This window comes from Rosa chinensis, chromosome 6 (genome assembly GCF_002994745.2).
Source record: "Rosa chinensis cultivar Old Blush chromosome 6, RchiOBHm-V2, whole genome shotgun sequence".
Classification (NCBI taxonomy): domain Eukaryota; kingdom Viridiplantae; phylum Streptophyta; class Magnoliopsida; order Rosales; family Rosaceae; genus Rosa; species Rosa chinensis.
In genome coordinates, this window is record NC_037093.1 from 65419306 (window position 1) to 65433535 (window position 14230).

A 14230-nucleotide genomic window follows, 5' to 3' on the forward strand; every position below is an offset into this window, starting at 1 on the left:
AAAAACGATATAATAATATATCTCAGATCGATGGTAACTTACAAAAGTTAAAATAAATAAGGTTTATTTACGTCAACATTTACAGAGCAATGATCCCACTAAACTAATAATGTCCACCCACTTAGTACTTCTCATTAAGGAAATTACACCAAATCACTTCCGAATTTAGATTTAAAGGTGAATTTTTTTAAAGTTTGAATCGCTTGATTTTTTACCATTAGATCTATATCTAAAAATGGTTGAGATAATTTTCTTGCTCGATTAATTAGTTACTGAATCGGAGAACATCTCTGCGTTACAACGCTAAAACTCATCTAAAACGGACGATGGTCGAAGGAAAAAAAATAAAAAAATTTGAAAAAAAACAGAAAAAATATAAGAAAGAAAAAGGAAGTGGCACGCAACCGCCAAAGTGATGTGCAGCAGTTGTAACCTACCTGCCATTCAAATCTGTCATTCCTTCCTCCGAAGAATCTCGCTTCCTTTCTTCTTCCCCGGTCATGATTTTTCCACACTATTCTCATTCTGCAATTCCCGCACAAATTGGGGTTTTGCATTCGACTTTCTCCTGCTTCCTCTACCGTTTCGGTTTCCACAATTTCTCCAATTCCCAATTCCCCTCTGAAAAAAATCCTCTCTCGCTCTCACTCTGATCAATAATATCAGAGCTTCGATTTCTCGCTAGGGTTTTGTAATGCAACCGTCAAGTTGCTGAGAGAGTCGGCCAGAGTTTCAAGGCACTTGTGATTATGGCGGATTCCGGAGCACAGCGTCCGGCCGAAGAGTCGTCGTCGTTCCCCGATTTGCTGAAGAACACGCCGTCGAACATTCGGAGATTGGAAGATGAGATTGAGCAGTGTAAGGGCCACCAGAAGTATCTAGCGCAGACTTTGAGCCCTTCTGACGGTGGCGACGTCCGGTGGTACTTTAACAAGGTCCCTCTGGGAGAGAATGGTAATTAGGGCTTGGTCAACATCCAGGTTAAGCTACTGAGTTTCGGAATTGATGATTTTCGCTTCTGTGATTTGCAGAGCTGGCTGCTTCAGTTCCGAGGACTGAGATAGTGGGGAAGGGGGAGTATTTTCGTTTCGGCATGAGGGACTCTCTGGCAATTGAGGCCTCGTTTTTGCAGGTTGGTTGTTTTGTTATGATTTAGAGCTGAATTTGAGATGTTTCTGTTGGAATTGGTTTGATTAGATGGTGGTTTCATTTGCACAATGTAGAGGGAGGAAGAGTTGCTTTCTTCTTGGTGGAGAGAGTATGCAGAATGCAGTGAAGGTCCGAAAGAGCGGCCTAGTTCCAGTAAGAAAGTGGATGAGAAGGCTCGCTCGGTTCCATTGTATGAAGAGGAAGAAGAGAGAGTCGGTGTCCCTGTTAAGGGAGGGCTTTATGAAGTATGCCTTCTTTTCCTCACTAGACTCATATGGAAAAATTTGAGCTAATATCTGGAATGTCCTAGCATCTAAGATACTTTGTTGTTTAGTAACGGCAACGTTTAAACTAGAAATAATCCAACTCCTACTAGTTTTGGGATAATCATTTGAGTTGAATAATTGCTGCAGGTAGATTTAGTGAAGCGGCATTGTTTCCCTGTTTATTGGGATGGAGAAAACCGGCGTGTCTTAAGAGGCCACTGGTTTGCTCGTAAAGGGGTTGATTGGCTGCCTCTTCGTGAAGATGTTGCTGAACAATTGGAAATCGCATATCGCAGCCAGGTTTGCCTCTTATTGAGATGTGCTATTTTTATCTACATATTGTACTCATTTTCCAGATTTTATATGTCTGAGAGTGTGGTAACTGCCTAAGTTTATGTAGAATCTGGGGATTATTTATATATGAAATATACCAAATTTTAGATCCATGGATTGTATGAAGATGTTGCAGTCTGCACCTTCTACATGTTTCTACATGTATGAAGATCTGATTGACTCTCATTCATTAGAATTCATAGTAGCAGCCTCACTTGGTTTACAAGGTGGTTAGCATAAGGAGATGAAATTTGACTTCTTATGCAGGTTTGGCATCGCAGAACTTTTCAGCCTTCTGGACTTTTTGCAGCTCGAGTTGATTTGCAAGGCTCTATCTATGTAAGGATTTTGGTATTGCATACAATTTTCTATAGGTTATTAAATAATTCTTAAACACAAGTTGGTGATGCACTTCTAGGGATTGCATGTGCTTTTCACTGGAGAAGATAATACTTGGGAGGCTTGGCTCAATGCAGATGCTTCTGGTTTTTCTAATGTCATTTCTTTCAGCGGAAATGGAATTAAGTTACGGCGTGGATATTCTGCATCTCACTCTCCAAAACCCACTCAGGTTAGTGGTTTCAGGGCATAAGTTGTGATCTTCCTTCAATTTCTTTTTACAAGATTGTACATTTCTTCCAATATTTGATTCAACTCTCAGATTCTTCGGAGTTTGTCTGAGTATCCCACTAATGCATATTTGTTATTGATTCACGTATCTACTGTTACTTCTGTGTGAGCTTTTCTTTTGATGTCATTTTTATCTATTGGTGTCTATAATTTGGTATATGCTGGACGTGTGAATATGAGATGGATGATCTGAAGTTTAGTGGAAGTCAGCATTCTGTTCAAGAGCTGGTGTACTCGTAAATTTCATCTTTTCTATAATGCCAATAAGAGAAAAGGAAAAAGGCTGCAAAGACAATAGCAACAATTAATGTTGACACCATGATAGTTCTCGAGTTTACTTGCATTTGGTCTTGATAGATAGGTGGAAGCAACTGGAATGGGGTCTCATTAGGCAGCTATGTTTAGATCTTGTGTAGCACATGAATGTTGTCATTAGTGTCAAGACAGAATGTGTGATTGTCTCCTGAGTTTCATAACAGTATATGTTAATTATGGTTTGTTGGCATCCCAGTCTTGTTGTGTCCTGATTTCCACCAAGATAATATTATCAGTTTCTACATAAGAGTCCTATACAAAGCAACTTATCCCCTTGCTTTTTTTTGTTTTTCAATAGAATGAATTACGTCAGCAGAAGGAGGAGAAAATGGATGATTATTGTTCACAGGTATGATTGTTTCACTTTTAAAGAAAGATGTATTTCTGCTTGTTGGATTTTTTTCCTCTGAAGTATTCTTTTCATCATAGAACCTTTGCATAATATATGCATTTTTTCCCTAAAAATGAAGTTACACAGATCTTAGTGATATATAGTTCTGACCAAATAGCTGGGAGAATGAATACCTTGATCTGTAACTAGAAACACATAGCAGGGTGAATGGCTCCCTTGATCTGCAAGTCAACGAGTTGTCATTTTGTGTTTCACTGCAAGGCCTGGGTAGTCGGTGGCGTTGAACTCCTGTCATAGTAAAGTGTGTAGGCTGTGGATTAATGCGTATGCGATTGACTAGTTTTATAATTGATTTATGTAATGTGGATTAATGCGTAGGTGATTGACTAGTTTTATAATTGATTTATATGATGCCAATCTCAAAACAATTTGAGATATCCCTGAAGTAGAACATCATGTGACCCATATTTTTAGAATCATCCTGCCTTTTGTGTATAAGATTATCATTTTTAGGTTAAGAATAACTTGATATTCAGTTTCGAAGTCACAAATGCTTTTTAAGGGTGATTGCTCTGATTTACAGGCCGCATAAACTTATTCACCCAAAAACTTTTCAGAGAAGATAAGAAAAGTGCTTGTCCTGAGTCTGTTTCAGTCTTTTGAGTTGTTAATCTTTTTCCTAAATCAGCTGCTTGTAACAGTAAACTCTCTTTTATTTAATTTTTAATTTTTGCTGATAACATTTACTGCTGCAGTTTGCTTGTAAAAGTGATAATGTTTAATGCTGCATTTCTGGTTTAGGTTCCTGTTCGACATCTTGTGTTCATGGTTCATGGTATTGGTCAAAGATTGGAAAAATCCAATTTGGTTGATGACGTCGGTAATTTCCACCATATAACAGCAAGTCTTGCCGAAACACACCTTACTTCACTCCAACGTGATAGTCAGAGGGTTCTTTTTATACCATGCCAGGCAAGTTATCTCTTTCGTATAATGTCTAGCCCATATCTATCAACTTGATATCTATTCTATGATAACTAAACTCTTGTCTCATAAAGCATGAGACAGGAGAGTTTTGTGATCCATGTAAAATGAGTATGATAACATCACTCTCCTGTCTCATTTCTGTGGGATACAATTTGTATTATATTCTAACTTACTGGTATTTGCATTTCAGTGGAGAAAGGGTTTGAAGCTTAGTGGTGAAACTGCAGTGGAAAAATGTACTTTAGACGGTGTGAAGGGTTTGCGTGTCATGCTGAGTGCGACTGTTCATGATGTGTTATACTACATGAGCCCCATATATTGTCAGGACATCATTAACTCGGTAGGGCATACTTGGTTATTAGATTGTCAGTATATTTTCCTTATATACTTGTGATGATACTGTGAGTCTAGTTTCTTCTGAATGTCTTCTTGGAAATAAACTGGTAGTGTCTTCATTGCACTCAATATTTTTTTCTCCTGACCAGGTATCCAACCAATTAAATCGGTTGTATTTAAAATTTCTTAGGAGGAACCCAGGTTATGATGGAAAGGTATGTGGTTGAAAGACAGTTCACTAATATCTTTAGTTAAGCGATAGCCATAATAGTTTGAAATCAAGTTTAGCGATCTCAAGTTGTTCTTACGTCCATGTAGGTTTCCATATATGGTCATTCTTTGGGAAGTGTCCTCTCTTATGATATCCTTTGTCATCAAGAGAATTTGTCCTCCCCATTTCCAATGGATTGGATGTACAAAGAATATGCTAGAAATGAAGAATCTTCTCCTGATATGAACAACCAATCACCTACCGATGACTCTCTTACTAATTTGGGAGATGCAGTCTCTTTTGTATATAATCAAACTGATGACATGGGTTCAATTCTTGAAGGAAAATTGAATGCACAACCAACTTTATTAATGCATGAGGAGGGAAATGCTATAGATGTGTGTAATGTTGCGAGTTGTGAGACATCAGATTTGAATGAGTTTAATGCAAGGTCTATGGACTCGAAACAAACACAGGGTAACAATTATGTGCATGAATCAGTTTGCGAATCTGGCGACAAGTTTAAACAGGATATCTCAGATGAAACTACTAGAATGGAATGTGGAGTCCCAGTTGATCACATAGAGAAAGTGGTTGAAGAAGTATGTGAAGAAACGAGCAATAAAGACGAAGTAGTCAAATCGCTGAGGGAGGAGGTGAGATACAAAAAGAGATGATATACTCTGCCTGGCCTTTTTTATGAACGTTTTGTTTAGGTATATATTCAGTGGATTTTTGTGTTTTTATTAATATATATTCTTTTTCTGATCCAGATTGATTCTCTAAAAGCCAAAATAGCAGAACTGGAAACCAAATGTGGTGGTAGAGATGGTAGTCCAGGATTGTATCAAGGTGATTTCTGATATGTGTATTATCTTTTATTCATTTCATTTACCTTTTGTTTCTTGTGCAATAATATGCATAACCTGCACAGAAAATGAAGAGGTTCTTGCAACTACACCGCAGAGATCCATATCGGAGAAATTGCCTCCCAGGCAAGAGGGCTCAATTCAGAGTTATACCCCTTATATCAAATACACGAAACTTGAATTCAAGGTGCAAGAAAAGGAGAAATATATTCCTGTATTGTGTACTCATGTTACTGCCAGAGTAGCAAATGCAAAGAAATAAAGTTTTGAATTCATTTATCTTGAAAGTTAAAATAATTTGGATGGCATTCTTTGAATACAAATGGTGAAATAGATATAATCTTTTATGGACTCTGTCACTCATTGAATTTAACTCATTCATATTTCAGGTTGATACATTTTTTGCAGTTGGATCACCCCTTGGGGTCTTCCTGGCCCTTCGTAATATTCGTATTGGAATTGGTAATAATGAATGAACATGTCTTAATATGCTTTACTTGCTGGTTCTTGCCCGGATATAGCTCTCTCTACAGAATAGTTTAATTCTCATATATGCTGATACAATATGTTAGCAATGGGGTTTAGAATTTAGATATATGCTGAGATTTGTATTGATTCTGTTTAATGGGGGTTCTTCTGTAATTCTTGTTGTCATAGTATGGTGCTAGGCTTGTGGCTGTCCAGATTTGGTAGCTTAGATGTTTTATGTTTTTGAGACCTACATCAGAGATTTAATGTGCTCTAATTCCTCTCTATTCCAGGCAAGGGGAAAGACTATTGGGAAGAGGAAAATATAAGTGAGGAGATGCCAGCTTGTCGGCAAATGTTCAACATATTTCACCCCTTTGATCCTGTTGCATATAGGTCTGTTGCAGTCCAGCTCTCTTGATTCAAATATCTAATATGAAATCCAATTTGCACCAACACATTAGCAAACATCATTTCTCTTTTGTGATACGGCTTATACAGGCAACTACTCGGTGGATCAATGTCACATGGTAGCTTAAATGACATGAAACAAAGACTGGAGTGACAGAATCTATTATAAAATTCTTAGACCAAAATTCATTTTGAAAATGCCCGTGTGTGTGTGCAGATTCTTATAATTGCGATAGGTTTTATATTAGTTTTAATTATATTTAGTGTAACGAAGCATCTGCATTGGAGATCACATATATGTCAAACTAATAAGACTTGTAACTGCTAAATCTGGAGTCACACACAGCTAAAGATCACTTTCAGTCATCTTTTTGCTTAATATGAACATTTGCACTTGAATATCTAAAAGAAGTTATACTTTTCAATAGTGTGTTTGTTGATGGTTCTGTTATTTTCTTGTTTTCTCTTATACAATCATGTCGGATCTAGAACGGTTGAGATAACTTGTATCGTATTTAAATACAGAATAGAGCCACTTGTGTGTAAAGAATACCTCGGCAAGCGACCTGTTATCATACCCTACCACAAAGGTGGAAAGAGGTTGCATATTGGATTTCAGGTAGGCATTTTAGCATATACAGAATTGTGGAAGACTTTTCTCTCTCTTTCTCTCTCTCATACTCTGAAAGTGCAGGAATTTACTGATGATTTAGCTGCTCGTTCTCAAGCAATAATGGATCATCTAAACTTTGTAAAAGTGAGTTCCGTTATACTTTTCAAAGTTGATACCATCTTCTTCTTAATGTCAACTGCCTACTTAATGGTTATTTATGTCCATACAATGATATTATGCAATCCCCAGTTTAGAAATACTCATATGTGTTGGTTGTTAATTTCTTAATCAGATTGCATAAATAAAACAAATTAGAGTTAGGGTTTGATCAGTCTTTTTGTTGCACAAAATCAAGTTATTCGATTACATGTATGCTTTGGTTCTATTATGTGTAGAAGTTATTGCAAACCTAAGGGTTTTGCTCTCTTTGTACAGGTTAAAGTTCTGACAGTTTGCCAGTCAAGAAACACGGAAAGCCTAGAAGGTGATAGATATTTTGTTTTACTTCAAGTGATATATAGAACGAAGGATCTCTTAGTATTATGGAGGAAAAATAAAACAAAGAGTTTGGGAGTTGGAATTTAAACTTTGAACCCTAAATAGTAATAAATTATTAATAATAAAAAGTAGTAATACTATTCTTATCCATCACTTTTTTTCAGAAGATCACTGCATTTGTATTGTTTTTTTGTTAAATCACAGAAGCAGCAGAAAATGCCGAAGAACGAGAGGAGAGATCATATGGTACTCTTATGATGGAAAGGATAACTGGAAGTGAAGAAGGACGGATAGATCATGTGCTTCAAGTGTGTATCCCAGCACCCATTCACTCTTGATAGACATACATGCAAGCATTCACCCACTCAGGCACAAGAAACACACACACACGCTTGTGCATCCACAGTCTCATTTTTCATTTTTGTCTTTCCAGAGATATGCTCTGCAACTTCTTTCTCCCATATGCTTGGCGCTAATAAGTAATAAGTGCTCAATTGGCACTAATAAGTTATTATTCTAGTGCTGAAATTGCATGTCTCTTCCTGTGTGAATATGCAATTACTTTCAAATTCCTTTTAGTGCTGAAATCACCAATTTCTTTCTCACCACACTAGGGTTGGGAATCAGGATAGGCCTTAGATTGGAATGGGGGAGGGGAAGGAGAGAAAGATTGACAAAAGAGATTGGCCATCATAATGCTGTTACTGTTCCTTCTCCGGCTTCTTCTTTCTTATGGTGATATAAAATACCATCCGAACAAGTGAATAATGTTCAAAAAGTTAAATTTGAAGAGGTAGTTAGTGTGGCAATGGCATATGTTGTTGCATGGACCATCAATTGTCAATTCACAAGTGGTGAACTTGAATGCTGTATTTACTAACTTAGAACCCTTAAGGAATTTAAAGGTGATTGACATACAAAAGATGCAAGTGATAAGTTATTTGGATATATAGATGATGCTCAGTCCTCATTTAAAGGTCCTTCTTTCTGCTTTAAATATTCACCCCCCCCATGTATGACTGAATGCCTTATTGCCTTGTTGCTTTCCTTAACCTCAGTTAGATCCACAATATTTATTTCTCTTATATAACTAGTACAGCTACTTTTTCTGATTCCTCATTTAAGTTTGTGTTGATAATGCAGGACAAGACATTTGAACATCCATATATTTCTGCAATTGGAGCACATACGTAAGTATCCGCTTTAATGTATTCTTGTACAATTGAACTTGTTATTGTTTCCTTTTTTTGTTTTTCTTAATTTTTTTCTCCTTTTTATTTATCAACCCAAGCATGGTATGATTGATGCAAACTGTCATGCATACTTCTGCACTAGCATAGAATTTATCAATTAACCCCTCATTGAATGTTTCTCATATTGAAAATTGACTTTTATTTATAATTTTAGATAGCTAATAAGTTTTTTTTACCAAGTTATCAGTACTCATGCTTTTCAGAAGCATATCCTTTTCTGTTTGTATTTCCATGAATAAAGTGATCCCTATCAATTAAAAAAAAAAAAAAAAAGAGGTAATAATTTTACGAGTGGAACTGTTAAAAAAAGTCAGATCTTCTATATTATCTTTGTCCTTTTTTTCAATAAGCATATGAATGTATATCGATGTGGTACCTCCAGTCTGTTGTGTCTATAAAACACATCTACTTTTTTTTTCTGTCCGTCATTTGATTGGTAAACCCTTTGTCTGCAGAAACTATTGGAGGGATTACGATACTGCCCTTTTCATAATGAAACACTTGTATCGCGGTATAGATGAAGACAACTTACCTGCAGAATCTAGTAGGAAAAATTCAAAAGATAAGATGGGTTTCCCTGGCTGGTCAGATCAAATAGGGACAGTAGATGAGGAGCTTCCTTTGACATTCTCTGAAAGAAGTATGACCAGAATTTTCTCAAAGAAATATAAGAAGGTTTTGAGCGTCTTGAGTTGTAACATAGCTTTTTCCTTCCATGTTTTGCAGGATGATGATACTACAGTGGGGAACCATTTTTTATGACCCATTGTGTCAGAGCATGCAGTCCAAAGCTATTTCACCTTCCGCAAGGGTTGACGGGTAAACCAAGTCCTTCAAGAACTCAACCCATTGTCTGCGGTACTGGTAGCTCCTGCCCTTAGCTCCCTTAGGGAGAAGTGTGGGAAGGGTTGGTGGGCGGTGGTGGGCGTGGTGCATACTGATGTAGACTCATAGCTGGATATATGTCCACACCAGATCTATGCGTTTGTGTACATAAAAGAAACGTCGTCTCACATGCTAAACTAAATTAGTTTTAGAGGGATGTAAATGGCTTGTAATGGAATCATGCAAAAGAGCTGTCCATAGATATTTAAGTCGAGAATATTGTCAGTTTATTTAGTCAGGAATTATACACAGAAAAAATACATGGACCAGAAAAAGTAAATTATTTTTTATTGAACACTTCATCCTTGCATTGCTTTTTGCCTAATACTGTTCAAGCATTTCAATAGAATAGACTCAGCAGGCCTAGCAAAACAATAACACAATTATCTCCCATCATTTACTGGTAATATGATGTGGTTCCTCATTGTATCATACCCAGAACTCGTATCGCCACCACCTCCATGACTAAACGTTTCCAGTGATATTTCACCAAGCAAGCTTTCATTCTCCTGTGCATTGGATTCATCATTATTAACCCAGGGATGATGCATTGCCATCCTTCTTAGTCCCTCAAGCTCGCTTGCTACTTCCATCATGGTTGGTCTTTCTTCTCCTTTCACTTTCAAACACCTCTTCGCAAGGTTAGAAACTTCCTTGAGCTGCTTGTCATTTGCCCCATTCAGAACACACTCATCAACCACTTGTACCAAGCGGTTTTCTTTCAGTGCGGAAAGAAAATACATTGCTAGATTTCTATCCTCCTCTTGCCTGTCGAACGAAAGCGCCTTCTTTCCTGTTAGTAGCTCCACAAGGACAACCCCAAAGCTATAGACATCACTCTTGTCAGTCAACTGGCTTGTTTGAAAGTATTCAGGGTCTAAGTACCCGAGCGTGCCTTGTACCATTGTCGATAACTCAGTTTGATCCAACGGTACCAATCTGGAGGCACCAAAATCAGACACTTTTGCTGTGAGGGTTTCATCTAAAAGTATATTTGTGGACTTGACATCTCTATGGATAATAGGGACAGAAGCAGCTGAGTGCAAGTATGATAGCACTCCAGCAGCTTCTGCAGCTATCCTTAAACGAGTTTCCCAAGCAAAGTTGGATGCCTTGCTTTTGTTGTGGATGTAGTCGAATAGCGTTCCATTGGTGACAAACTCATAAACTAGTCGTGGGACTTCTGTCTCGAAACAACAACCCAAAAGCTTCACCACATTCCTGTGATTGATTTGGGAAAGCACCAGTACTTCATTAATGAATTGCTCTATTTGGCTTTGATCAACTAATTTGGATTTCTTGATTGCAACTACTCTTCCATCTGATAAAATTCCTTTGTACACTGTACCGTAGCCTCCTTTGCCAACGATTCTAGTCTCATGGTAGTTGTTGGTGGCCTTCTCAAGTTCTTCTGCAGTAAAGATTTTTGCAGTTTGGTTAGTGGCACCACCTTGTCGTTCTGAAAGTTGTTGTTGTAACATTAATCCTCCATTTTGTCTGAAGAATCTCTCCTTCAGCTTCATGAGTTTCCATCTTCTGTAGCCGAGATATAGCCAAGAGCAACACGTTAGCAACGATATAAGGCCGACAGCAATTCCTGCATTTCCAAAAGTTTTGAGCATTAACCTCTATAGCTTTCAGAAATGATCAAACATAAGCTCTCTCTGGTTGATTTCTGAACCATCATATATAACCAAATGGAGCATCAACAATAGGCTATGCTGAGTAACTTTACTCACCAACAGTGATTTGAACAACTAATGTTCTGTTAGCTATGCAACCTTCTTCCCCTGCTATACCATTGCCATGGTACCCTTTGCGGCAAGAACAGTAATGATTTCCCTCTGTATTTACACATTTTTGTGCACAGTTACTGAGTTTTGGATCCTCACATTCATCAATATCTGTACACATTAAATGTCAATACAAGATAAATGAATTAGTATTCTCAACATTGTTCTCTTCAGACTTGCAAAGTTTTTATGGTAAACCGAAAAAAGAATATGATTGATGGATACCTTGACAACCATTAGAGAGGTACGGGTTCCCTTGATAACCATCCTTGCACTTGCATCGGTATCCAGACCCATTTTCGACATCAACACATGTGCTGTTCCCCTGGCACGCGCTGCCAGCTATCATTTTGCCTTCAACTTGCTTGCAATTCTCATTTCCAATTGACCAATCAAGCACAGCAGGAAGTACTGTTACATCCTTTAAATCCATGAGCATAGCTCTGGAGAAGTTGAACTTGCTTTCTTCCACAATAAAGGCGAAGCTGCATGGATTGAAAGACCAAACATCGGTATGATTCTGGTAACTGTGCAAAAACACATCAAAATGGCTCACACCTTTAGCAATTGATGTCTGGCAACACCCTATAACGGAACATGAATCATTGGCAACATAATCAATGCTGTCACATGTCGATATGCAGCCACCTGTGTACTTCATGATTTTGCCCTGGAAGCCTTGGATTCCTGCGTAAGTGTCACATCCAACTGCAATGAACTTATTATCGGTGTTGGAGATGATGAATTTTGAAAGGCGGGTCGATGCAGAATTTTTCTTGATACGGAAACCAGATGAATCGTAGCAATCTCGAGCTATGTATTGCATGATATTCAACTTACCATCAATGGATATGTTTGTGACCTCAATGTTACCCTTTCTCAGAAATGGCTTTGGAGGGTTATAACTTGTGCTATTACAAGTAATGAGGAAATCCTCATCATGGTAACAACCCCCTCTTGTTCCGAACGGGTAGGGAATGCTAACATTGCCACATTTGTCTTGGCAACCCTCTCTTGTAATATCCACTGTTTGGGATGATACTAGTAGCACCTCTATTGCAGCCAGCACCAATTGCAGCAAAAACATTTTCTTTATCCTCATAGACATGGCTAGCTAGTTTCATTTATTGTTGGAACGAGGAATTTGGGAGTGGAAATTAAACTTGTGAGAGAGTTATGGTCCTTTTAATGGCGGCTAGGAGATAGGAAGACTTGCTCGAGTCTCTCTATTCGGAAAGGAAGGTAACCCTACGTACGTACGCAGCATCATGATCAGTTGACTGTCCTAATCAGTAAGACGGTAACCCTACGTACGTACGCAGCATCTTGATCAGTTGACTGTCCTAATCAGTAAGACGGTAACCCTACGTACGTACGCAGCATCATGGTCCAGCATGAATTATGACTGTGAGTTCTTGTCTCACATACAGTACTTCATCTACTACCAAGAAATTACCTGGCCATGGCTGGCCAGCTCCTTGAATTTTCTCCTATATGTTCTGCAAGGCTATGGTGACAAAATTCTTGTAAAAATGCGTCAAAATGTACCAAGAGCCGGGCACATGCATGCAGGCTAGGAGTATAATAAGAGACTACTATTTCTAACTAATTAATTAAGCAAATATAATGCATGAATGCGGCTCTCTTAGTCTTGCCTTCACAAAAGAAAAATTCATGCATCCCAGTATGGCTAGAGCACAGTCCCATTTGTGCAATTAATCAATCAAGCATATGGTTGAGAAAGTATGTCAATGATATTAATTACTTAATTGATTTATGCCCTTAGATTCTGAAGAGAGCGATGGGTGCCTTAAGGTCTGGTCAATCTAAGCTTGTCTTCGGGGGCTAAGAGGCCCGCCCAGAAATTGATTGGAGCAGAACGAGCTGTTCTGAAGGATTGACTTGAAGAATTTGATCTTAGTGCGTGAATTATGGATGCGTGTAGAGCCCACCAATTGATTAATTATCTGAACTTCGAGGAATCGACTTGGAGAGTTGGAGATCATGCCCATTTTTCACATGAAACTTCAAGCAACTATCCGAGTGTTTGTCAAAATATTAACGCATGGATCATTGTTTTCGCACTTGGATCTGAAGTCTTTGTACATAATAATGTAAATTTGGTTCACATCATGAAATTCTTTTTTTCTTTAAAAAAAGTGGAACAAATGGTTTCACTCCTGCCCCCATGGTGACTTGAACTCATGACTTCGTACATAGGTAGTGGGACATCATGAAATTCTATACACATATCAATGGGAGTGACGGATTCAACTTTTCTGTTCTATGGAAAAAATCAGAAATATAAACAGATACAATTCATATCAAGCACCGCTAATTATCTAAGGATAGTTACTTCCTAAGGTCACTACTAGCAAAATAACAATACACACGGATTTACTGTAGTTAAAAGCCACAGAAATCCGTGTGAAATGAGCATAATCGGGCCCACAATAATTTATACAATAACAATATCAACGGAAATCCGTGTGCATAAACAACAGTCACAGATATCTGTGTAAAAACAAAAACATTTTCACACGGATATCTGTGTGAAAATCAATTCACATTGATTTCTGTACGTATTATAAATTAGTTTATTTCGAAATGATTAATTTTTTATGTTATGTGAATTATGGAGGGACGGATTTCCGTTACAATAAGTATTTGATACAGATATCTGTGTGAAAAGAACATAATTGAGCCCTACAGTGATTTATATAATAACAATATCGACGGAAATCCGTGTGAATAAAAAATAGTAACAGATGTCTGTGTAAATGATAAAATATTTTTACACTGATATCTGTGTGCAGATCAATTCACACTGATTTCTGTGTGAAAATCCGAAATTAGTTTAT

The 14230-nt window shown here is 37.7% G+C and overlaps 2 protein-coding genes across 2 annotated transcripts; one reads left to right on the forward strand and one right to left on the reverse strand.

Moving 5' to 3' along the window:
- Positions 1-405: 405 nt before the first annotated feature.
- Positions 406-9891, forward strand: LOC112174483 (phospholipase SGR2). The gene is made up of 22 exons (XM_024312259.2): positions 406-954; positions 1032-1132; positions 1224-1394; positions 1563-1715; positions 2016-2087; positions 2167-2319; positions 2992-3042; positions 3847-4017; positions 4223-4372; positions 4518-4583; positions 4687-5235; positions 5353-5431; positions 5514-5635; positions 5838-5910; positions 6210-6312; positions 6853-6946; positions 7022-7084; positions 7376-7424; positions 7643-7746; positions 8582-8628; positions 9147-9331; positions 9418-9891. The coding sequence occupies exons 1-22, from the start codon at positions 750-752 to the stop codon at positions 9420-9422; spliced, it is 2766 nt and encodes a 921-aa protein (XP_024168027.1). The 5' UTR covers positions 406-749; the 3' UTR covers positions 9423-9891.
- On the reverse strand, positions 9846-12576 carry LOC112174484 (putative wall-associated receptor kinase-like 16). Its single transcript, XM_024312261.2, has 3 exons — positions 11595-12576; positions 11316-11480; positions 9846-11173 (listed from the first exon to the last, which is right to left on the reverse strand). The coding sequence occupies exons 1-3, from the start codon at positions 12475-12477 to the stop codon at positions 9960-9962; spliced, it is 2262 nt and encodes a 753-aa protein (XP_024168029.1). The 5' UTR covers positions 12478-12576; the 3' UTR covers positions 9846-9959.
- Positions 12577-14230: the final 1654 nt, after the last annotated feature.

Bases quoted from the DNA above. Each gene is read 5' to 3' on its own strand.
- LOC112174484 (XM_024312261.2), bottom strand. From the start codon at position 12,477: ATGTCTATGAGGATAAAGAAAATGTTTTTGCTGCAATTGGTGCTGGCT. The intron at 11,481-11,594 runs GTATCCATCAAT...TAATGTGTACAG, and splicing joins CCTCTCTAATGGTTGTCAAG to ATATTGATGAATGTGAGGAT. The intron at 11,174-11,315 runs GTGAGTAAAGTT...TTGGAAATGCAG, and splicing joins AGTTGTTCAAATCACTGTTG to GAATTGCTGTCGGCCTTATA.
- LOC112174483 (XM_024312259.2), top strand. From the start codon at position 750: ATGGCGGATTCCGGAGCACAGCGTCCGGCCGAAGAGTCGTCGTCGTTC. The intron at 4,018-4,222 runs GCAAGTTATCTC...TTTGCATTTCAG, and splicing joins TTCTTTTTATACCATGCCAG to TGGAGAAAGGGTTTGAAGCT. The intron at 6,947-7,021 runs GTAGGCATTTTA...CTGAAAGTGCAG, and splicing joins GGTTGCATATTGGATTTCAG to GAATTTACTGATGATTTAGC.